This window comes from Myotis nattereri, assembly GCF_964212035.1.
Source record: "Myotis nattereri genome assembly, chromosome: 10".
NCBI lineage: Eukaryota > Metazoa > Chordata > Mammalia > Chiroptera > Vespertilionidae > Myotis > Myotis nattereri.
In genome coordinates this window covers 30,916,353-30,942,482 of record NC_138085.1, presented here as the reverse complement: position 1 = coordinate 30,942,482, position 26,130 = coordinate 30,916,353, and the positions used below count along the sequence as shown (strand labels likewise).

At 41.5% G+C, this 26,130-nt stretch overlaps 1 protein-coding gene across 1 annotated transcript in view; it reads left to right on the top strand.

Annotated features, from left to right (window-relative positions):
* Positions 1 to 26,130, top strand: part of DNAH6 (dynein axonemal heavy chain 6) — a 226,064-nt gene that overhangs the window by 101,503 nt on the left and 98,431 nt on the right. Inside the window, exons 29-38 of the mRNA XM_081101535.1 lie at positions 593 to 754; positions 7,128 to 7,265; positions 10,778 to 10,945; positions 13,529 to 13,677; positions 15,034 to 15,141; positions 17,811 to 18,366; positions 19,755 to 19,877; positions 22,433 to 22,612; positions 23,343 to 23,486; positions 25,298 to 25,519. Of these exons, the coding sequence (XP_080957661.1) occupies positions 593 to 754; positions 7,128 to 7,265; positions 10,778 to 10,945; positions 13,529 to 13,677; positions 15,034 to 15,141; positions 17,811 to 18,366; positions 19,755 to 19,877; positions 22,433 to 22,612; positions 23,343 to 23,486; positions 25,298 to 25,519 (1,950 nt within the window). The remainder of the gene's footprint in view (positions 1 to 592; positions 755 to 7,127; positions 7,266 to 10,777; positions 10,946 to 13,528; positions 13,678 to 15,033; positions 15,142 to 17,810; positions 18,367 to 19,754; positions 19,878 to 22,432; positions 22,613 to 23,342; positions 23,487 to 25,297; positions 25,520 to 26,130) is intronic.

The window sequence follows — 26,130 nt, the reverse complement described above, 5'->3', positions numbered from 1 at the left end:
AATTCGTGTAAAGGGCTCGGCCCTCGCAGCCGCAGGGGCTGCTTCTGCCTCGGCTTCCGCTGCCTCAGCTTCGTCCGGAAGGTTGTCCGGTCTAATTAGCATATTATACTTTTATTATTATAGATAGCCTGGAAAAGTTTTATCTAACATTAACTCTTGAAAGGATTTGCTCTTGACTACATCTTTGTGAAGCCAAGGTTTGCATTAATTCTGTGCCTGGATCTTTCGATATATTTCAATTTCTACAAAACCTTTCACAGAAAAGAATGACCTGCCTCCCATAGAAAGGGCAGGACTTATGATTTTGCGGCTAGAATCAGTTCCCTTCAATAATAACAGTTTATCGCTCTACCTGGTGTGGCTCAGTGGATGGAGTGTCGGCCTGCGGACTGAAGGGTCCTGGGTTCGGTTCTGGTGTAGGGCACATGCCCGGGTTACGGGCTTGATCACCAGTGTGGAGTGTGGGGGAGCCAGCCAATCAATTATTCTCTCATCATTGATGTTTCTCTCTCTCTTCCTCTCCCTTCCTCTCTGAAATCAATAAAAATATATTAAAATAACAATAATAATAACAGTTTACCAATTTCTTCAGGATCGCTGCTACCTGTGCCTCATGGGGGCTTTGCAGCTCGACCTGGGAGGTGCCCCAGCTGGTCCTGCTGGCACTGGGAAAACCGAGACTACCAAAGACCTAGCCAAAGCTCTTGCCATCCAGTGTGTGGTCTTTAATTGTTCCGATGGTTTAGACTACAAGGTACGGTCCTGGCATCTGAACCCTCACGTTAAGTGCTCCATGCAGCTTTCTCTACTTGCAACATGACATAACAAAAGAAGGAGAGAACAGAGTGATGGCAAGCAAGAGAAAATTAGTGGGCTAGGAATGGTTACAGTGGAATACGTAGAGCAAAGGAGAAGCATCACCATAAGGCAGCCTGGGTGGTCCGGGTAGAAATCAAGGCTGGTGGGGGACTTGTCAAATGCTGGTAAAATTAAAAATGTACTCATGTCAGTAAGTAGAAAGAGGAAAGATGGGTATGTACACTATAAAACAGGGAAACCTAAGAACAAGGAATAAGCTTACAGGACAAGATGAGCTATTCAGAGAATTGTGTATTGAAAATGAAATACATAGGAGGTGAGAATTCATCATTAGATTTTTCCAGTACAGCAGTTGTTGTTTTTGTCAGAGGCCCCCTTTACACTCTTAAAAATTATTGAATTCTCATCAGTTTTTGTTTATATATGTGGATTACATCTGTTGCTATTTATTATGTTAGAAATTAAAACTGACACATTTTAAATATTTATTTTAAAATAATGATCATAAATCTATTACATGTTATCATAAACATATTATCTGTGAAAAATAACTATTTTCCCAAACAAAAAATTCAGGGAGAATAGTAACATTGTTTTATATTTTTGAAAATTTCTAATGTTTGGCATAATAGACGACAGCCGGATTCTCACATCTACTTCTGCAGTCAGGCTGTTGAGATATGTTATTTTGGTTGAAATAGTTGAAGAAAATCTAGCCTCACACAGAGATGTACCCAAAAAAGAAAGGGATATTTTAATAGTTCCAGATAATTGTTGATATTCTTCTTTGAAAACACACCAAAACTTGATAAGCAACAGTTTCTTGAAGATTATTTGCAATGTGAAAATTGAAGCCATATCAATGACTTTTTCATAATCTGTAGTCTAATGAGAAAATGAGAGTAAAAAAAGGCAAATAAGATTTTAATATGACTATGAAAATACTTCTACCTTGCAGAGCCCCCTGAAAGGAACTCTGGGATTTACAGGGTTCCCCAGACAACACTTTGGGAACTGCTCTATTAGCATGTTCATTCCTAATTTGGAAAGTCACACCTCTTAAAAGGTCTAAAGCAGGGGTAGGGAACATCCGGCCCACGGGCCATATAAGGCCCTCGAAATCATTGGGTCTGGCCATACCAAAGCAGTAGGGGTGAGTTAATTGTTTGACTAAATATAGCAGGCTAATTTTTAAGTTTGCAATTTTGAATGGTCTGCAAATGATGTTATAAATATCTAGATGGCCCATCGCAGAAAAAAGGCTCCCCATCCATGGTCTAAAGCAGCCGTGGGCAAACTACGACCCGCGGGCCGGATCCGTCCCGTTTGAAATGAATAAAACTAAAAAAAAAAAGACCGTACCCTTTTATGTAATGATGTTTACTTTGAATTTATATTAGTTCACACAAACACTCCATCCATGCTTTTGTTCCGGCCCTCCGGTCCAATTTAAGAACCCATTGTGGCCTTTGAGTCAAAAAGTTTGCCCACCCCTGGTCTAAAGGATCATCAGAAAAAGACAATGGCCATCCTTGTCAATATTCCAGTCAAACATGTGGCAAGAGGAAGACTTCTCACTTGCCACCCCCACCTTACCCATACCATCGGGAGGGAGGTGGCAGGCACCTCCCCCAGAAGCAGAAACAAGAGAAGGACAAATCATCCATCAGTCTCCACGCAGAGGTGGCAGGCCGTTCGACGTGGCTTCCTTGGTGGGCTTTCAGAAAGCATACATGAAGGGAAAGAAAGGAGCTTCCAATATGCCTCCCATCTATTAACATTGAGTCTCCTTTCTTTAATTTTTTTTTGTTTTTTACTTTTATTTTTTTATTGAGGTATAATTGACATACAACATTATGATAGTTTCAGGTGTGCAACAGAGTGATTCGATGTATTGCAAAATGGTGACCAAAGTAAGTGTAGTTAGCATTCATCACCAAACATGGTTACAGAATTTTTTTTCTTGCGATGAGAATTTTTAAGATCTACTTTTAAACAATGAGTCTTAAAACTAGAGGAACTTTCATGTCATGATTAATCAGCATGAAAAACAAAATAAAGGCTCTTTTTTTATATGTTAAAAGGAAGTGATTCCAAGCCCTGAGAGCCCACCTTGATCAAAAATGGTCTTTTTTTTACCTCCCCGGAGTTCTGTGCTTACGTCAGCAAGTTCTGTCCTTACTTCAGCAAGTCATCAGCAGGTGTGACGCATACCACGTAAAATCATTCTGATGGAGAAAAGTTTCATTCTCTTTGTCTTTTGTTGGTGCCACAGACATTTGGTGTCATTGTAACCACTTAGCTAGTTGTGGCCACTTCCCAACTCTGATGACCAGTATCATCGTGAGCTCTGACTTAGATAAACCAACAAACAAAACACCTTCTTGATAAAAACACTCAACATACTAGGAATAGAAGATAGCTTCTTCCGTCTGAAAAAAAAAAAAAAGAGCATGTAAGAAAAACTCACAGCTAACATCTAATTATTGGTGAAAGACTGAATGATTTCCACCTAAAATTAAGAACAAGACAAGAATGCCTTCTCTCCTCTTTTATTCAACATCGTACTAGTGGCCCTAGGCAGGACACTAATCCCAGAAAATGAAATGAAAGGGATCTAGATTGGAAAGGAAGAAGTAAACTTGTCTCTTCTTATAAATAGCATGATCTTGTATTTTTAAAATCCTGAAGAATACACACACACACACACACACAATTAAAACTACTAGTAAACAAATTTCAGCAAGATTGTAGGATACAAGACCAATATACAGAAATCAATTTAATTCCATGTAAAATAGCAACAAACAATCCAAAAAGAATATTAAGAAAACAATTCCATTAAAATAGCATCAAAAGAACGGATTACTTAGAACTATATTTAACAAAAGATCAGACTTATACTCTGGAAAATACAAAGATGTAGAGCCCCTCAGTTATGGGAAAGACATCAGTAAAATATTAATATGTAAAACAGCACCTCCCCAAAGTATGTTACTAAGAATCCTACTACAGCATATGCAGAAAAACACACGAAAAATCTGTGCTCTGCTTCATTTCCCTTCTAGATTTTCACACCACAAAGTAGCATGCTAACTATGTATAAAGTCCCACAATTAGGAGGGAATCTGTTTAGCTTTATTTAATTCAGCAAATCCTAAATGTTTCGACCATGGATGCCTTTTGGTCACTAACAGAGCTAATATTCTCACTTTTTATAAAAGTTGAAAGAAATTAAACAGAACCTAAATAAATGGAAACATATCCCACTTTAATGAATTAGAAAACTTCATGTTACTAATATGGCAGTTCTCCCCAAATAGATCTACAGATTTAATGCAATCTCTATCAAAATCCCATCTGGCTTCTTTGCAGAAATGGACAAGCTTATCCTAAAATGTAGTGTATGGAAATTTAGGGGATCCAAAATAGCCAAAGCAACCTTGGAGGGGGGAAAAGGCAAAGTTGGTGAACTCACATTTCCCAATTTCAAAACTTTCTACAAAGCTACTGAGCGATCAGGGCAGTGTGGTCACTGGCTGGCAAGAGGATAGACAATGGGATCAATAGAATAGAATTAAGAGTTTGGAAATAAGCCTCTTACAGTAAATTGATTTTTTACAAGAGTGAGAAGATAATTTGACAGTCAGTAGTCTTTTCAACAAATAATGCAAAAAAATGAAGTTGAACCCCTTTCTCACCCTATATATAAAAACTAACTCAAAATGAATCAAAGACTAAGTGTGTAACAGCTAAAAGAATGAAACTCTTAGAAGACAACATAGGTGTAAATCTTTGTGACCTTGGATCATGCAATGTCTTCTTAGCTATGACACAAGAAATATAACTAACAGAAAAATTGGGTAGAACAGACATTATCATCAAAATTTAAACCTTTTGTGTTTCAAAGGGTAGCATCAAGAATGTGAAAATTCAACCCACAAATTAGGAGAAAATTTTTTACAAATCATGTATCCGATAGGAGGCGTGAACCTAGTACATATAAAGAACTATTACAGCTCCATTATAAAAAGGCAGGTAATCTAATTTCACAGTGGACAAGGAGTCGAATAGACAGTTCTCCAAAGAAGATAAACAAATGACCAGGAAACACAGGAAGAGATTATCAACATCACCGGCCATTGGGGAACAGAGCAAATTAATATTACAATGAGACGCCTCATCACACCCACTAGGACAGCTGCAATCAGAGACAGACAATGACAAGTGTTAGCTAGGATGTGGAGAGACTAGAACCCTCAGACACTGCTGCTGGGGTTGCGAAATGCTGTGGAAAACAGTTCAGTGGTTCCTCAAATGTGAAACAGAGTTACTGTAGTACGTAGCAATTCCAGGCCTTGGTATGTTCACTGCCAAGAGAAATGAAAATATATGTCCACGCAAAACACAAATGTTCATAGCGTCATTATTCATAATAATAAAAAGGTGGAAGTATCCCAAATGTGTATCAGTTAATGGAGGGATAAACAAAATGTGGAATATCCGTATGGACATTATGCCTAAAATTAAGGCTCAATATTATATGCTGCTTTAACATCTGGCAAAACTGTGAGGGCCTCAAATGGCCTCACCTTAAGCTCTTCTCTTAATTCTGTATCTAGTGATAAGGTCCCCGAGTCAAGCACCTCTTCTTAGCAAAGGGACCGGGCACGGTGTCTGCTTATCCCTGGCAGGTTTCCGTTCCTTGCCAAACAGCAGAATTATTCAAACAAGCTTATAACATCTTCCCCTGGGAACCAGGAAACAACCCACCTTCTGAATACTACAAAGGCTGCCCCCCCATCCTCCCAGCCCCGCAGCCAAGATAAGGAAGCAATTCAAGTGCCCATGATTGGATGGTTGAATAAAGAAGAAGTGGTACATATATACAACAGAATATTAGCCATTAAAAAGAACAAAATCTTATCATTTGTGACGACACAGATGGAACTAGAGGGCATTATGCTAAGTGAAATAAGTCAGATAAAAACAAATACCATAGGATTTTACTTACATGTGGGATCTAAAGAAAAAAAATAAATGAACAAACAAAATAGAAACAGATTCATAGATACAGAGAATAGAGTAATTATTGCCAGACGGGGGAGAGGTTTGAGGGACTGGTGAAAAGGGTGAAGGGATTAAGCAGTACAAATTGGTATTTGTAGAATAGCCACATTACAGGGTAGGGAATGTAGTCAATAAAATCTAGATACATGGGCCTGGAGCCAGGTGGGTACTTGAAGAGGGTGAGCAGGCACAACCACTCGATAAAGAACATGGTTTTCTAACTTTGTGGTACATCTGAAACCAACACAGAATAATATTGAAGGTAAACTATAATCGGAAAAATCAATTTTAAAAACACATTTTGAATTGCCAACATCAGAATAATGAAGAAGCTTTCACTGCTCACCGTTCACTGACAGGAGCTAAAGGAACGACTTTTATAGAGAAAAGGCAAACACTCAGCAAGGAGATTATTTGATCGGCTATTTTGTACAAATGCTGAACCCAAAACTTAAGTCTCTGAAGAAATGTTCTACTTTAGATGCCCACGTGTGCACATTCGTGCCAGGCGGGATTCTGCTGCAGAAATTAGAGCCACCGCCTTAACCTGCGTGGCTGCGCTTCCCTCCGTGGTCCGGGTGTTACCTGCCCTCCGCAGTCACTTGTGCAGGCAGGGAACGCTGCCAGTAGTACCAGTCCTCAGGGTGTTTGTAAGTCCTTAAGTGTGTCGATGCCATGCATTTCTGCGAGAACCTGTCAAGTATTTACACAGGTGAGTGAAGGTTATGAAAAGTGGGAAAGTTGGTCAGATTGTCATTACAGTTAAAATAAAAATGAGCTTCAAATCATTTAAAAAGAGACAGAAAGCTGTTTCCTCTCAGAAAGGCGCCAACTTATGACAGCCCAGGATTCACATAAAACAAGTACTTACTTGCACATACTGCCTCTTTCCCTTTTAACATTTCAGCTCAAAGTTTAACTTTTTGTTGTTGTTGTTAATCCTCACCAGAGGATATTTTCCCGTTGATTTTTAGAGAGAGTAGAAGGAAGAGGGAGAGACAGAGAGAAATATCGATGTGAGAGAGAGACATCGGTTGGTTGCCTCCTGCACGCACCACGACCAGGGCCAAGGAACCTGCAACGGAGGTTCGTGCCCTTGACCAGAATCGGACCGGGGACAGTTCAGTCCACGGGCTGAGGCTCTATCCACTGAGCCAAACCGGCTAGGGCTCAACATTGAACTTTTGAAGGATTCCCCCTTTGTCACACAAAGTTGAACAGGGTTATTTTGATTTCAGATGATGGGACGCTTCTTCAGCGGTCTGGCCCAGTCAGGGGCCTGGTGCTGCTTTGATGAATTTAACCGAATTGACATTGAAGTTCTGTCAGTGATCGCACAGCAGCTCATTACCATTCGGAATGCCAAAGCTGCAAAGGTAAGGCTGGGCAACTCCCCTGAGGCAGCATCTCCAGTTTGTAATTAACCAAAAGCCCTTTGCATCTTAGGCACGAGAGTGCTAACTTGTGCCTGCCTGTTGCATATTTGCGGTGTAATGGGTAAGTGCTACAGCGACATGACTTAGCTGGGAGAATTCATTCCTCATGCAGGCAACACAGAAACAAGCGTATGTCAGACACTGTGCTGCCCTTGGGGAACTGTGTTCGTCTTCCCACCCCCAACACACACACACACACACACACACACACACACACACACACACACATCTCCTACTTTCTTCCTTGCTTTTCTTGCTCTTGCCTTGGACATTTACTTCTCTGCCAGGTTTCTCAACACTTCTGCTTCTGGGCTCCACTGCCTTCATTATGGCCCCCAGGCTCAGCCTCATACTGGAAGGATGGGAGAGGAGTCCTGGGCAATCTAGGGGCACTCGGCTCCCCAGCATCTACTGGACAGAAGCCAAGGAGTGTGGCCCATATGAGCATGTTCCTGGAAAAGGGGTTTATGTTGGGAAGCTGACCCCGTGAAGTATGGGCCAAGTTCCATAGTACTCTGTGTTGACTTTCTGAGAGACAGTCATGCGATCACCAAAGGGCAGACTGATGTTCAGACTGGATAAGCCAGAACAGTCTGGCCAGTTCTTTAAGTAGCTGCTACCCCAAGCCTTTAGAGGGTTCCCCTCCACTAATTTGGCCCCTTCCCAGGGAGCCCTTATGTCGTCAGGACCCAGCCGTAGGATTCATGCTGACATAGCACGGGGTCTCTGGATGCAGCTGTACCTCCAGGGACAGGGGCCGTTCTTACCGGAAGGTGCCCTGCTAAGGAGCTCTTAGATACAGTGGGACCTTGACTTACGAGTGTCCCGACTAACGAGTTTTTCGAGATACGAGCCGTCTCTCGGCCAATTTTTTGCTTTGAGTTGCAAGCTACAATTCGGGTTACGAGCCAGCTTCAGATACCCCCCCGCTAGTTGGCGCAGCGAAGGTCACAGTGAACACCACAACATCAGCCCAGCAGCACGTGTCTCACTCGTGCACTTTTTGATTTGACATACGAGTAATTTGAGTTACGAGCTCTGTCACGGAACGAATTAAACACGTAAGTCAAGGCCTCACTGTATTTTGATTATCACCTCTGCAAAAAAAAAGCAAATTACAGAACAAGTAAAAAGAAAGCAGAAATTGGAATTGAATGAGCTGCTAAATTGGGCAAGTTGTTGTACTTTACACTTATTTTACCTCCACATCAAACCTATGTGAAGTACATGGCATTGCCTCAAGGTTACTTACGGGTGAAAAGGAATCAAAGAAATTTTAAAATATCTCTGGGAACACCATAGACCTAAGTCCATGTGACCTTAAAGTCTACATCCCTCCAAGTATGTACTCCCTGCCGCTCCCCCACCCCAATCCCCTGAGGAGGCCTGTATTGAATGCAGGGGCCTCCAAATATACCATAACTCATAAGTCATTATCACCTTGCTGAGCACTGAAGTGAGAGCAAAGTATGGTGGGAAAGGGAGGAAGGACCAAAGAGAATGGAGGGAGAATGGAAGCCTTGCTGACTGGAGAGTAACCATGTGCATTACAGAAAGATAGGAGGACGTCTGAGACTCCCCAGATCTCACCCTCAGTTTTGCCGGTGGCCAGATGAGATCGTTGGAAAGAGATGCATCCCCTGGAATAGGTGGAGAAACTAAAGCACGGAAACTTGCAAGTTTCAAAAACAGAATCAGCAATTTAGTGGCAGCAGGACTGGTCTCCAGTTGTACCATCCAGCATGTTCTGCTCCAAGATATGACACATCTCCCAGCTCCATTCCAGTCTTCCTCTATATTCTTCATGTTCTTAATAGCGCCTTCATGCAGCGGCCCAGCTAGACCTGGAATTCATCTTGGATTTTCCCCATTACTGTCAACCCCAGAACTGAAGCCATCAGTCACCAAGTCCATTTAATTTTAACTGCTAGATGCCTCTTGTCCCTAGTGATAACCCCAAAATTCTGGCTCTCATCCTCCCTCTACTAACAATTCCTTAGTGGACCCCCCATCTGACCTCTCCACTGCTATCTTTGACCCTATCACTCTGCTCAAAATTCTTCTCTGCTTCCCCCACCCATAGGACAAAATCTAAATTCCTTAGTCTAGTGCAGTGACGGCGAACCTTTTGAGCTCGGCGTGTCAGCATTTTGAAAAACCCTAACTTAACTCTGGTGCCGTGTCACATATAGAAATTTTTTGATATTTGCAACCATAGTAAAACAAAGACTTATATTTTTAATATTTATTTTATATATTTAAATGCCATTTAACAAAGAAAAATCAACCAAAAAAAATGAGTTCGCGTGTCACCTCTGACGCGCGTGTCATAGGTTCGCCATCACTGGTCTAGTGTGCAAGATCCCTGATGCTCAGGCCCTGGCCTACTGACACTTTCCTCCTAGAACTCTACCCCTGAGCGGAGTGGATAGCTGGTCATTCCCTGAACATAGTTTCCTGTTTCTGCTCCCTTTGACTGGAACAGCTGCCCCTGGTTGTCTATGTGAAATGCCTCTCCTCATTCCTCATTTCTCCAGCAGACTTCCCTGCTGCTCCTCTGGGCTTTGCTCCCTGTGGCTTCACACACTCCTACACTGTATTATCTATTGCACAGCATGCTCACAGTTTCCAGGTTTTACTCAGCAAGTCCAAGAGCTTCTAGAGGGCTCAGGCATGAGTCTCCTTCAGCTCCCCGCATCCACGCCTAACCCATTGCCTCACCTGCCACAGATGCTCAGCAGGTGTTTGCTGTTGAATAAAAGTGAAGGGATGATTCCAGTGACACTAACAGCTGCGCTTCAATCACCCAAGGATCTCACATCAGATTAGAATTTCTTGGAAAAAAACAGAAAGTGAGGGTGGAGATGTTTAGTGGCCATTAAGTCTAAGTTGAATTGAGGAGGCTCAGCAAAAGATGTTGAGGCCTAGAAGATTGCAGGACTGGTTCAAGCAGGAAGAAACTATTGGGCAAGCCAGGGGCAGGGAGGCAGAGAGCAGGGAACCCTGAGCCCGGAAGAGATTGGTTGGATAGGATGGAACCGGGAGAGAAATGCCCCCTGTTATCCAACAGCAGGATTCATATCTTTTTGCATGAATGCTCCATTACACACACTTTTTAAAATCCTCACCAGAGGATATTTTTTTCCAGAGAGATGGAGGGAGGGGGAGAAGGGGGAGAAAAAGAAGAAAAAAAAACATCGACATGAGAGAGACACATAGATTGGTTGCCTCCCGCACGCAGCCCCACTGGGGCCTGGCAACCTGCAACTGTGGTATGCGCCCTTGACTGGGAATGGAACCCAAGACCCTTTTTCTGTGAGCCAATGCTCTAACCACTTAGCAAACCAGCCAGGGCTCCATTACACACATTTTGACTCCAGTACTAATCATGTGAAAGAGTTTACAGATGTCTGGAGAAGTGTTAACTTATCCTTTCTCTTTCCTTTAAACAGCTCTCTAGATTCATGTTTGAGGGGCGGGAAATAAAGTTGGTTATGACTTGTGCAGCCTTCATCACAATGAATCCCGGATACGCAGGCAGGACTGAATTGCCAGATAACTTGAAAGCCCTGTTCAGACCTTTTTCAATGATGGTTCCAAATTATGCCTTGATTGCAGAGGTGAGCTTCACATTATAAACCAGGAAAAATTTAAGCTTATTTATTTTATTTTCTATTGAAGTAGAAAGTTTTCTTTATGAATGCACCCTGGCAAATGTATCATTGCTTGCTTATAAGAGTAGATATGATTATCACTTAGATTGTTTTGTTCTCTCTCTCTCTCTCTCTCTCTCTCTCTCTCTCTCTCTCTCTCTGTAAATGCTATATCCCTAATGCCTAGAATGGTATTTGGAATATAGTAGGTCCTTAAATCGAATGAATCGATGAGTTTAATTAAGCAGTTCATTGGGGTTTATCAGTTCATCTCTAGAAATTAAAATGTCTGGAGTCATTCTAAAAAATACTATATTGTTCTCACTTCTTGGGCATCTATAATAATAAAAGCATAATATGCAAATGGACCAAACACCAGAACGACCACCCGGATGACCTTCCGGACGACCAAGCTATGACACGCACTGGCACCAGGCCAGCCAAGGCGGGTGAAATGCGATTGGTCAGGGGAGCCCTGCCATCGCCCCATGATCACCCTGTAAAGGGAGGCCCAGGCCACCCTCTGCAGAGCGATCGATGGAGGGGCTCTGCGTTCGATCACGCCAAAGAGGGAGGCCCAAGCCACCGGCCGGCAGGGCTATCGATTATGGGGGTGGGGGGAACTCCACAATCGTCCCACAGAGAGAGGCCCAGGCCAGCCAAGCGATCGCACCCCACGCCTGTTGCTCACAGAGGGAGGCAACTGGTGGTGGGGGTGGGGTGGCAGTGCTACACAGATGGCAAGCAATGGCAGTGGCGGGGCAGGACCAGCTGCCAGCAGCCAGGGGAAGGAAAGCCCTGACAGGCCCTGATCACCAGCCAGGCCTAGGGAATCTACCCGAGGGGTCCCGGATTGCGAGAGGGTGCAGGCCGGGCAGAGGGACACCCATTCCCTCCCCCCCGCACAAATTTCATGCACTGGGCCTCTGCTTATTTTATGTTAGAGTCCAGGGATGTTGAGTTGCAGCAATGCTGGTGAAGGGTGGAGGATGGACATTGGTCTGTAAGTCTGTATCAGCTTAGTAAAAAATAGTCATCATTAATACATTAAATATTTGTATTGTATTTATTCTTTCTGTGTTTATCTAGGAATCTTTCCATTTAAACTGATTTTTGTTTCTTCATACTAGCTAAGAACCAATGTGACTTCTTGGCACTTTTTGCAAAGGGATAATTTACATATAGTAAAGTGCACAGATGATAGGAGTACAACTCAGGGAACTCTTACTCATGGATTCACTGGTGTGACCATCCAGACCAAAATGTGGAACATTTTCAGGACTCCAGATGGCCCCTTGTGCTCAGCACTGCAGTTCATGACAAGGAACTCCACCCCGTGTAGAAGTTTCCCAGAAAGCACAGATTACTCCTGTGGCTAACAATTCTTTTGATAACAGCTCATTTAAAGTATTTCTTTATATGAAGTAAAAGTAATTACCTAAAAACAGAATAAACCATGCCAAATCCTATCATTAGAAAAATTACAACTTTTATTAGTATAATGCTTGCATCATCACAGTTTCCAGGTTTGACTCAGCGAGTCCAGCAGCTTCTAAGAGGGCCCAGGCATGAGCCCCCTTCAGCTCTCTACATCCGCGCCTAGCCCACTGCCTCACCTGCAACTGATGCTCCTGAGGTCATGGTGGGGTGGAAGACTGTTGAGGCAGGACACGTCTTCACTAGACCCCCTGTGGACAGGGACAATGAATGACTTGCTCCTTGTCCAATGATGGTAGGAAAGAAACCAGTTTTGGAACTCAATCCACCATTTTGTTCACATCTCCTGTTCCATCCTATTGATTATCAGTAATTAATTGAAGACATTTAAAAACCCAGTCTACTGAGTGCTGTTCCTACTGTAACAGATCGAGTGAGTCAGGATCTGTCATCAGTAAATGTTCTTACTTGCCTGCAGTGTGCAGAGCTCTGTGCTGATAGGAAGCTAGACTGAGCAGAACAGGCACCAGTAAGAAATCTCTGCATCATCCTAATCCCAATTGCGAGGCCAGCAGCAGTGATTCGGGTAGACTGTGGATTGGAGGAAGGGTCCAAGCCCCCTCCACTGTGGTTACGGATTTATTAGCCATGGCTGCAGAACCTTGTCCCAGGCAAGGCAGCCTCCTAGGGCAGGGGAGAGGCTGCAGGTCTTGTGTGCTTTCCCTAGACTCCCGGGGAACCTACACCTGCGGATGTGAGAGGCTCAAGTCTTGCTTTTGTACTCAGGTCTTATACCACCATCCAGCCTCCACGATGTGAACATTTTCAAGCTGTGGGCTCTCCACTCTTTGAATCAAGTGTCACTAAGGCCACATTTCCATCAATAGAAAGGAAGCAGAATCAGGGCTCAGGCCTCCCCATACAATGTCCCACCTTCTACCTCCTTGTTGCATAGAAAACCCTTTTCTCCTCAATCTTTTTACATTTCTTTGTTAAATGATGTGACAACTTGGAGAGCTGTGGTGTCTAATGTAGATTTTGAAGACATTGGTATTATGCTGACATATTTTTGTCAATATAATGTAATAACATGATGTAATACTTTTTTCCTAGGTAATTCTATATTCTGAGGGATTTGAATCCAGTAAAATATTAGCAAGAAAAATGACTCAGATGTATAAGCTTTGCAGTGAGCAGCTCTCTCAGCAAGATCACTACGACTTCGGCATGAGAGCCGTGAAGTCTGTGCTGGTCATGGCTGGGTAAGAAACCAAGGCGGCCAACAGGGAAACGTCAGAACATGCCATCATACGCATCATACGCAATTCACAAACAGCTCTTAAAGTCGCACAGGAAGTGATTAATAAGTGTCAGCTGCTGCTGCTGTCCTCATTCTTACTTTAACACTCCCATTCACAGCGAAATGGGCATCTCTGCTCATCCCGTGACAGTTCTTACTGTGTGCCTTACGTGGCTGCCCCCAGACCAGACCTGAACCTAGACTGGGCTTCGGAGAACTTTCATTTCCCCTGAACCTGTCACATACACTGGGCTTGAGTGTGCAAAAGCTTTTCCCAACAGAAGATCGATGGCTCCACTTAAAAGGCGTATGGTTTGTTATGCATATTCCGCAATTAAGTCAGACCTGTCACCTGGCAAAGCCTGAAGCATTCGGAACACTTCCGTTTTAATCTCTCATTGGTCCAGGCTCTTGGTCCAAGACTTCACCTCTGTCCTTACAGTATGGTCTGAGGCGGAGCTGCTTTCTAGTCTCTGAGAAAGCACGAGCCTTTTCTCTTTTCAGGCCCCAACTTCTCCCTTCAGATCTTCTTGAAACTCCTGCCTCTGGAATCTCCAGGTTGGCCGGAGTCTCTAAGGACTATCTCCTCTCTTGTCCTTCCTCTCAGGCCGAGACTTGCTAGTCTGGATTCTGTACCTCCAGGGCCCTTCAGCCTGGCTCCTGTATCCTTGGGTTTTCCACAAATATCTCTGCCCTTCCATAAACTCTTTCAAAGAAAGAACAGAGGGTATGGAAAGATATTTGTGTTTCTCCTTTACACAGGATTGACACTTAAGGAGACTACTCAGACTACTTAGAGAAAGCCTGCAGACCTCACCTGCAGCACAGTGAGCAAGACAGAAAAATGAGCAATTATCTAGGATACGATGTAGTGAGGGGAACCATAGGGCTGTGCCCAAGGTTTGCCACGAGGGATGGAGGAACCTTCTAGAGGAGAGAGTAATTGGGTTGGGTTTCGAAGGGTAAATAAGAGCCAGCAAAGGAGCCAAGCAGGGTGTTCTGGGCTGAGGTAACAGAAAGTCACAGGGATGTTAATCATCATGATGCATCCAGGGGTGCATGCAAATTCAGGGAGGATTGATGCGGGAGTTTGAGAAAAAATGTCCTTGTCGTCGTCCTCAAGGCTGTGTAGCCTGTGCCTGACTCCTGCGCATGCTCTGATGGAGCTGGACACTCGGGATGAAGGGGACACGCTCCTCCCCTTTCAGCAGGAACCTGCAGTGGGGCCCCCTTCTCCCCCCACAGCCCATGGGTTTGGAAAATCACATTCAATACTCTCTTCTCACAAATGTCATCTGAATTATCCTTTTACATTTAGGTCTTTAAAAAGAGAGAACCCAGATCTAAATGAAGATGTGGTGTTGATAAGAGCACTGCGAGACTCCAACTTGCCCAAATTCTTAACAGATGACGCTGTTCTGTTCAGGTAAGTTTCTAGATGTTACAGAATAAAGCATAGCTGCTGTGTAGAGGTCATGGATAGTCTCATCTGCAAGCATGTCTGTCCCTAACAGGGTAATAACTCATCGTTTCTAGAGGTACTTATTGTCGTTTTAAAAAACTCTAGTTTAAAATAAAGGCACTAGCCCTAAGCAGTTTGGCTCAGTGGATAGAGTGTTGGCCCGCAGACTGTAGGGTCCTCCTGGGTTCGATTCTTGTCAAGGGCATGTACCCCGGTTGCAGGCTCTGGTCAGGACACGTGCGGGAGGCAACCAATTGATGTGTCTCTCTCACATCAATGTTTCTCTGTCTCTCCAAAAATCAATGGAAAAATACCCTCAGGTGAGGATTAACCCAAATAAATAAATTAATTAAATAAAATAAAGGCACTAAAATTTTATTAGCCATCCAATTATTTGTGTTTTTTTTCCAAAATATTGATCATCAGGCTGTGTGCTATATAAATTAGTATTGGTTATGAGTTCCTGACCTAAGAAATTTCCCAACCCCTCCCCCCCACCGCAAGAAATCAGATTTGAGCTTAACATAAATGTGATTGCTTTTATCTATGTATTTCTACTTCTATTAAGTAGTTTTATGTTTATCTAAGACATACATGTAGTAGTTTTCACAATAAAATAATGTCATAAATTAGTCTCATGAAAAGCAGTGGTTCCCTGCCCTTCACCAACTTACCAAAGGCAAATCATTTTTCCATTGATTGATCGATTCATTCATTCATTTTACTGTTTCCCTTCATATTTTTAGTACCATGTTTTTTACATTTCTTGATTTTTCAGTTTTAGATATTACCCATTATGCACATGCAGCTCTTCCCCTAGACCCACCTTCTCCGTGTAGTCATATTGCAATATAACCTGAGCAAAATATCTAGGATTTCAGTGCTTTATCATAGCTATGTAAACATCATCCACTGCTGAGCTATAGTTTCATTATTAAATTATCTAGCTTTTTATTTTCCCTTCATTTATTACCATCATTCTTATTTTTCATTCCTTTACTTATTTCCTATAAACTTATCATTAATTTGTCTCCAAATTTTACCAGAGTGTAAATACCCTAAAAGCAGACAAATAAACAATTGAAATAGTCTATTGAATTTGCCTCTTTGGAGCCCTCTGTCCTGCTCTAATCTGGGCTGCTTACCCATGACCCCTGGTGCACATCTCTTATCAGGGATGTCCATTGATGACTGTGCTGGGATTTCCTTTGCCCGTGTCTTCTATCAGTGCCCCGGTTTCTCAGAACATGTCTCCTCCTTTTGGTAGGACACAATGATGAAAATGTCTCTGCATTTATCTTTGCACACTTATGATATTTCTATAATTGAGATTCCAGGAAGTAAGTTTGCTAGGTCATAGGGTAAGAGGCATTTTTAATTTAATTAGTCTATCAAGATGGCCTTCAAAGACATTTTACATTTATATAAATGGTTTTATGAAAATGCCCATTTCCCTTTAAGTATTTTAATGAGAGACCAAAAGTCTTTAATGCATGCATTTCTTTAATTATTAGTATCATTTCTTAAGTTCATGAGTCATATATATTTATTATTCTAAGAACATTTTTTCTATTTTACTCTTTTACTTATTGATTTTGGGGGAGTCATAAATTCTATCTGGTATAAGAATTGGAAATATTTCTCCATCATTCATTCTTTAAGTTTGTATATAAAACCTTTTATCTCACAGATTTTTTTTACTCATTTTTTTCCACTTTATCACCATTTTTTAGTTATAGATTTCCTATCTTTCTTAGAAAGACCTTCTTACCATAGTGGTACAAAATTCATCTCTTATATTTTTATCTAGTACCATTGTGGTCATTTTATATTAAGGTCTTTACTGTATCTCAAATACATTTGTGTATATAGTGTAAACTAGGTTTTAGCTTCTTTTTTACCCATAAAACACACCACATTCACTGTTTCCCACAGAAAGTCAATTTTTCCTTTACTCCCTTTTTTACCTAGTACTAGTTTTCTATTTTTATTTCCATATTATTTTTCTGAGTATACCTATACAGTTATAAGTACATATGTGTGCATCTGGGAAAAGTTGAGTTAGAAATATGATATTAGAAATAATGCCCTGACTGGTTTTGCTCAGTGGATAGAGCATCGGGCTGTGGACTGAAAGGTCCCAGGTTCGATTCCAGTCAGGGACATGTACCTTGGTTGCAGGCACATCCCCAGTAAGGGGTGTGCAGGAGGCAGCTGATCGATGTTTCTCTCTCATCGATGTTTCTAACTCTCTATCCTTCTCCCTTCCTCTCTGTAAAAAATCAATAAAATATATTTTTTTAAAAAAAAGAAAAGAAATAAACTTCACCTTGACACTACACCATCTACTGTGGACAATACAGAAACAAGAGATATTGCTTACCTCCAAAGGCTCCCAATATACTTAAGACCATTGGTCTACAGTACAAGAAACAAGCAAAATCAAGCACAATATCAGAGAAATTATAGATTCTGGTATACAACTTAGGATATACTAATACTGTGCGTGTTTAGAAGAAAAGATCAGTGAGAAAAATAAGATTCATTTTAATGTTTCATCAGTTATTTGTAACAAATATGGGGAAAACTCAATGACCAGTGGTTCCTAATTGATTTTATTTTTAAAATTTCAGTGGAATCATATCTGACCTTTTCCCTGGAGTCCAAATTCCAGAACATGATTATGGTATATTGCAGTCAACAATTATAGATGTCATGAATGGGCAAAATCTCCAGCCTGAACCATGTATGGTTAAAAAGGTGATACAGTTCTATGAAACTATGCTGGTAAGGCATGGTGTGATGTTAGTTGGGCCAACCGGAGGTGGCAAAACCACAGTTTACCGAATCCTTGCAGAAACTTTAGGGAATTTGAGAAAAATTGGTGCAGACAATCCCTTTTACCAACCAGTTAAAACATACGTTCTTAATCCTAAATCAATTACAATGGGTGAGTTATATGGCGAAGTAAATAATGTGACCTTGGAGTGGAAAGATGGTTTGATGGCACTGAGTGTCCGAGCAGCTGTGCAAGACACTTCCGAAGACCATAAGTGGATCATCAGTGATGGGCCCGTGGATGCTCTTTGGATTGAAAACATGAATACAGTGTTGGATGATAACAAGATGCTTTGCCTGGCTAACAGCGAGAGGATTAAACTCACACCTCAAGTCCACATGCTTTTTGAGGTAAATATGTTATCGAGAAGTTGGGGTATTCCTTTCTCCATTGAGTGCTGGGGGCAGAGTCCTCACAATATCTCCAGAAAAAAAGAATTTTCTGAGACTCGTGCAAGAGAATTACATCCTTGGGTTTCCAAAGTCCCATTTCCCTAAATCCAGTTAGAGAAGAAGTGTGGAAGCAAAGCCAGCGTCCAGAGTTTCCATTCCATGTTGCAGCCGGGTCCAGTTCATCATCAGGCGAGTGATAGTCCATTAGTCCCTTGTGTGTGTGTAGGAGGGGGAGGTCCACATGGCTGTGGGCCAGGTGGGCGAATGCAGGGGTCCCAAGAGAGCACACCCCCTGCAACAAGATCCCAAGGGCACAAGAGCAACAACAAAGGCACACTCCTTTGTTTAGGGAACTAAATATCCCAAATTTCGCACCCTTGAAGTGGCCACACCCACCCTGACCAATGACCTGTTCCCAGGTGTGACTGACAGCACCTTCGCTAGGGCCCCCTCACCCAACTTTACTGGGCATGCATCTATCCTTTCTCTGTTGGGCCTCTGAGAGTGTAAATTTGTAGCTTCCTGATGAAGCTGCCCAAATGGCATGCCTATAAACTTTGGCCTTCCTTTTGCTCCTTTCCTGTTATTAATAACTAGGTTAATTACAACAGTATCAAGTATATATGCCATGCTGTGGGGTGAAGCAATCATTTGTTAGGTTGGCATACCACTATAATTATTTTCTCATGCTGATGTATCACTTACTATCTGTAAGGCCCAGCATGGTGTTTTGTTTATGTACCAAATACTTATTACAGTGTCTTTTTGTAATGCATTGTCCATCCTGACAGCCAGAGCCTCTCAAACATTCCTGTCTCTCTATAAACAGGAAGTACAATAAATTCTGGCTTCACCAGCACTTGTTTCTTTTCCTTTGGAAGTATTTCATATATATAGATGAATTCGCATGATTTGAAAGGTACTTAAAGTGAATAAATTACCCCAGCGAGGTATGAATATTTGATGGAGGGTTTGAAAGAGAAATGTGGACCAATTACAGTGACAAAATATTATGGAAGATGATAGCCCTCGTGTATTCATTCATCAAACATTGATTGAATGCCTACTACATGCTAGGTGTTAGACTAGGTGTTGGTACAAGAATGAAACAAGGAAAAAGAGAAAAGAGAAGGAATTTGACAGTACCCTCCTATAATTATGGGTTTTTCCACCTTATCCTTCACTTAACATTTCTTCCCTATATCTGATTACTTATAGCTCTCCCTCTGTTTCCCATCTAAAGCCTTCAGCGTTAAACTTTGAACTTACGATTCAATAACACTGAAGGTGCTGTAGTAAGGAAATATCGTATTAGCTGTTTCCTGTTCGACTTTCTTCAATTTTAGGTGCAAGACCTAAGGGTTGCCTCTCCTGCTACAGTCAGTCGATGTGGGATGGTGTTTGTGGATCCTGAGGAACTGAGATGGATGCCTTATGTTAAAACCTGGATGACGGGTATTTCTAAAAAAGTGAGTGTCTCCTTCTGGGAGGGCTCACACTTCCCTTCAGTGCCCACACTGTAATAACACAAGGCTTCATTGTGCTTGATGGAGGGGATTCTCCAGAAATGTTTGTATTCTCCCCACATCCGCCCTCATTATTTATGACCTCAGCCTGCCAGTCTGCCTGGTCGCTCTGGCCCCGGCCTGCTCTGCCTGGCCTCTGCCCAGACTGGTTCCTCTCAAGGACAAACACAAACCGCTTCCCTGACTCCTCCAAAACACAGCTAGAAAAGGCTGGGGCATTACAAAGGATGACACGAGGCCTGAGATAATGAGAGGGGTCACAATGAAGAAGAGGACATTTCAGTCCATGTACCCACTGTCATAATCTTTAGATTTTAGGGAGCTATAGCACCTCCGAGAGCCAGAGAGAAGAGAAAACCAGTTTACCTCCCACTCAGATGTAGGTCATGACCCCAGACACATTCTAACCTCAGAAGTACCATTCCACCCCAAGTGAAGGAAAGCTCTCACATTGTTATTCACAACAGCTCAATTCCATATTACCTTATTTAACGAGCCATCTTTTGAAGTATTTTGCCCCATCCCAGTCCCCACTCCAACATCTTGCATTGCTGTGGTGCATTTGTTAAAAATTGATGAATCAATATCACCAATGCATCATTGATATTGATATATTGTTGATATGTTATTGGTGTGTCAATATTCACACATTGTTGATACATCATCAATAATGTTGCATTGATACATTAACTAAAGTCTATCATTTGCATTAGGGATTATTCTTTATGTTGTATAATTCTATGGATTTCACAAATGAATAATATCATGTAGCCATGCCTGTAGTTTCAGAGTAGTTTCACTGCCTTAAAAATCTGCGCTCAGTCTCTTCATCTGTCCACTCTTCCTCAACCCACCAACCACTGAGTTTTACTGTCTCCATCGTTTTGTCTTTTCCAGAATATCATGGAGTTGGGATCATATAATTGGCTTTTTAAATTTAGAAATATGCCTTTCTGTGGTGTAATAGCTCATTTCTTTTTATCATGGAATAATATTACATTGCATAGATTTACCAAGTTTATTCATTCACCTACTGAAGGATATCTCAATTGCTTCCATGTTTTGGCACTTAGGAGTGACTATAGTTTACACTGCTGTATGACATATAGAAAAGTTAAGAGAGTGGATCCTAAGAGTTCTTACTTCCTTTTTTATTGAATTTATTGTGAAATTATAGATGTTAACTAAACTTTTGTGCTAATCATTTCACAGTACAGTTGATCCTTGAATAACACAGGTTTGAATTGTGCAGGTCCACTTACATGTGGATTTTTTTCAATAAATACAGTCGGTGTCTTGTATCCATGGGTTTTGCATCTGGGGATTCAACCAAACGCAGATCAGCAACAGTATTTTCCCATTCCCAACCGCAGAGTCCCAACCACTGATTGAAAATACTGGTTTTGACCCACAGCTGGTTGAATTAGCCATTGAATTTTCAGCTACGTGGGCATTTGCACTGCATCCCCATGTTCAAGGCTCAGCTGTATATATAAATCAAACCATCATGCTGTATGCCTTCAATTAATACAGTGATGTATGTCAGTGTTTTCAATAAAACTGGAAAAAAATTAAAACCAAAATATAGTTCCTATAAACATCCATGTTCAGGTTTTTGTGTGGACTTAAGTTTTCAACTCATTTGGGTAAATACATAGGAGTGTGATTGCTGGGTCATATGGTAAATCTAGGTTTGGCTTTGTGAACATCCACCAGGTTGTCTCCCCCAGTGGCTGTGCCAATTTGCATCCCCCCACCAATGAATGAGCGTTCCTACTGCTCCACATCCTCACCAGTGCGTGGGGGTATTGGTGTTTTAGTAGATATTTTTTAATGTTTTCTCTTATGGTTCTTCTTTTTCGTATTCTTAATTGTGGGAGATATCAATATAGAGGACTGCATGAAATACTTATTGGCAGTTTAACGAGTGATCATAAAATAAGCACTTGTGTACCCATCGCTAGATCAAGATGTAAGACATTATCAGCTACCCAAAATCTTCCCAGGTGTCCTGAGTCATAGGAGGCTTTTAAATTTTGTATTCATTTTATATCTTATTATATTTATTATATTTATACCCTTTAGTCTAAAAGTCACAAAATGCATTATAAGGTCAATGGGGAAAAAACAAGACATATGTACTACTATTTGTAATACTTTAAACAATAAAATAAAAATTTTTTTAAATATATTTTATTGATTTTTTACAGAGAGGAAGGGAGAGAGAGAGCCAGAAACATCGATGAGAGAGAAACATCGATCAGCTGCCTCCTGCACATCCCCCACTGGGGATATGCCCGCAACCCAGGCACATGCCCCTGACCGGAATCGAACCCGGGACCCCCCAGTCCACAGGCCGACGCTCTATCCACTGAGCCAAACCGGTTTCGGCAATAAAATAAAATTTTTAAAAAAAGATGTGAACCAACCCATTTCTAAACTTAATTACATATTTCATCTGGTCGTGCTAAAATATTATTTGTTTGTTTTATTTTCAGCTGAATGAGGAAACCCAAGAATTTTTATTGGGCCTTTTCCGTTATGTTGATGATGGTTTAAATTTTATCAATAAAAAATGCTGCCAAGCGATCCCGCAAGTAAACATTAGCAAAGTGACTACACTCTGTTGCTTATTGGAGTCGTTGATACTTGAGAAAGATGGACTTAATCTCTCAATGGTATGGAAGGTTTTATTACTTCAGTAAAGCCAGAAAATGAGATAATTGTATAGCTCCTTTGCAAATAAATGACTCCAAATTTTCTGTAATATGATCAATTTTCAAGTTAACTTCTCAGGGGACTAATGACTATGAGTAGATTAATAGAAGCTAAAAGTTGGAAGGAGTGTTAGAAAGCCTATGGTTCACTCTTATACTCAATTCTTAAATTCCCTTACAGTCTACAACATACTTCTAATATGTGTCTGTCAGCATCTGCTTAAATACCGTCATGCAGGCGTAAACAGAGTTATAATGATCAGTTGAAAAACAACCTTGAGATTTTTTTTTTTTGGACACTCCTTGCCATTCACTTTCTCATCAGAGTCCTTAACTTTGTACTACTATAAAACATCACTTTGTGAGCCATTAAATTAAATATAGGAAACATATGCTCTGCCCTTTTTTCTTGTTTTTCTTTATTGATTAAGGTATTATAGATGTGTCCTTATCCCCCCTTTACCCCTGTGGTGTCTGTGTCCATTGGTTAGGCTTATATGCATGCATACAAGTCCTTTGGTTGATCTCTTTCTTAAATGTATGAGTCTACACACACACACACACACACACACACACACACACACACACACGCATACACACACATAACCCACAACAGTCTTTTGATTTTGCAGTGTAGGATTCTTTTTATGTTAACGTAAAATATTAACAGTCTTTCTCTTTGTTCTTTCAGGAACAAACAAAACTGAACACAATGCTATGTCAGACTTTTATATTCTGTTATTTATGGTCTTTGGGTGGAAATCTAACTGAAAACTACGCGGATTCTTTTGATACATTTATTAGAACACAGTTTGATGACAATCCTGATGCCAGGGTAAGAGCCAAATAAATTTAATTTTAACATATTAGTTCTAAATCATTAAAACTGAACTTCAAGACTAAAACCTTAAGAGTTCTACTGCAAATATAAATTCTTCACTGAAAAAAATTTCTAAAATCACTTTTCTTAACCATGGATAACATTTATTGTATTAAATTTTTTAGGAGTCCTCTCCTAGCCATATGAAAAAATTAATGTATAAAACTATAAAAAAAATCCATACTATAAATGAATATTGAATTCCAGTTAGTAAACTTATTCTTCACAGTGTTATGGTGTAGCTATTCTGAACCTACTTTCTGTACATTCTAAGATGGAGCAAATGAATAAATGTGGTGAGGATAATGGAAACAGGCTTCTCACTGTTGGAGAAGGGATTTGCAGATATGGAATGCACACTGTGTTATTATATTACAATCAGAGATATTTGTGCTCATGGATTCAAATATATGAATATATATATATATTGCATATGCATAAATTTCATAGTTCTGCATGCTGAGAGGAACTAGAAGCAATGACACCTCCATGGCAGTGAGCACACCCAGATGCTAATTCCTAAATACTGTTCTCCACAAAAGAGAGCTGAGGCTCCTACGTGAAAACAACAGCTTATTCCAGGACTGGGGCAGGGAAAGTGCAAGTGAGACCAGAACATCCTCTTATTCAGTCAGACACTGAAGAAGTGCTCCAGGAATGGCAGGACATGGCAAAAGAACCCAGGAACCAGTTTGGAGGGGTTCCCACTGGTCACATCTGGGCAGATTTCAGCATCAGAATAAACAATGATAGCCTTGAAAGACAAAAGATATTATGTTATACCTCAAACGCTATTTTTCCTTAAAAATAGAATAGAAAATAGAGTGAATTGCAGATAACAGGTATAAATATCACACATACTTGCACACACACATATACTAGTATGTATGTACTAGGTCACCTTGTCATATGGATTTCTTACTGAGTCACTGTCAAATCTTGAAACACCACTGCTCTGTACAGCGACCAGAATGAACCTTCTGAAATGCAGTCGGATCCTGTCACCCACCTACTTAGAATCCTTTACTGAACTCTTGCTCCAAACTCTAAAAAGTGAGGCTTTTCATAACCTGGCCCCTGTCTGTGTTCCCGGACTCATGTCTCACTGTGTGCAGTGCTCTCATCGTTCCCAATATGCGTAGCACTTTCCATGGCTTCGGCCTCCTGACCTGTTTTCTAAACCTGACTCCTGACCCCTGACGCCCTCCTTCCCCACCCCTACCTCCACCCTCCCCACCCCATTCCTTCTCTGCCCATCTGACTCTTGCTTGTCCTTCAAGTCAGAGCTGTGCCATTCCCACCTCTTAGAAACCTTCTTAAATCTTCAACCACCCTGCAAATAGAAATGGGCCATCCCTCCTCTGTGGACGTACGAAAGTCCATTAGAACCCCCTTTTTCTCTGTGGGTAATAACTAATGTCCTTGTGTCCCCCATGTGAATTTCAGGGTCACTGAAGGCAGAGTCTGGGTCTCCTTCAGCACTTGACCCCAGCACCAAGCACAGTATGTGTCATAAGTAAACCCCTGAATGTTGAATTGAATTGAAAATGCTTTACCATTCTAAGATGGGGTTTTAATACAATTCAACATGTCAGATGTTTTTATGCATTGTGTTGCATGACTGTGTTTAAAGAATTAAACTCTGATACTGAAACAACTACTTCTCTACAAAGAAAAAAGAAATCCAAATCCATTCCGTTCCGTGATTGCCTTTGTTTATGCATGAACATTTCCTGTCGCCAATGGCGCTTAATTTGATACTTTAGCTTCCGAGTTCTGGTGATCTGTGGAGCATTTACATGGACTTCGATACCAAACGGCTGGACCCCTGGGAACGAATCATACCCTCCTTCAAGTACAGCCGAGACGTCCCATTTTTTGAAATGCTTGTCCCCACAGTGGACACAGTGCGCTTCGGGTATCTAATGGAGAAACTACTGGCGGTCAGGCACTCGGTATTATTTACGGGGACAACTGGAGTTGGCAAGGTAGGAACCTTCCGCAAACAAGGTCTCCCCCCAGAATGAGGGTGTGGCGGACCCAGAATTGTAAGCCCCATACATAACACCTTATTTCTCAAGGAAAATTGCTGTGGGTTTTGATTACTTTGTCAGAAAGAATGTCACTGTGCTGGCTCTGTACTGACCTCGGGAAGGACTCTAGTTGGCCAGTGTCTGAATAAATTCCTAATGTCAATACTCTATAGACCAGACGATCCTGGGGGCCAATGTTTGGTGTTTGGGAGCTTTTATGTTGCATCCCTTGGAATTTCTGGGGCTGCCACTGCAGAGATGAGGGTGGGAACTGGCCAAGCAGTTTGTGTCCCCAAATAGACTATTGATGAAGGCCAGTCTACTTCCTCCTGCCTGGTTCCTTCTACCTCACATAGCAACAACGTTTAGAAAAAGTAGAGTATATAGGGGAGAATGCTGATTGATTGGGTGTCCACGTAAGCAGAGATTCGCTGTTTCCTCTCTAAATTATTTCTGAAAGAAGTTTGGGTCCTGTGGTTCTTGCTTTTGAATTGACTTGGATAGCAACCAAGATGTATTTCGGTTTGAAACTAAACTAAAAGCTTTTTGCTGTGATAGAGCTGATT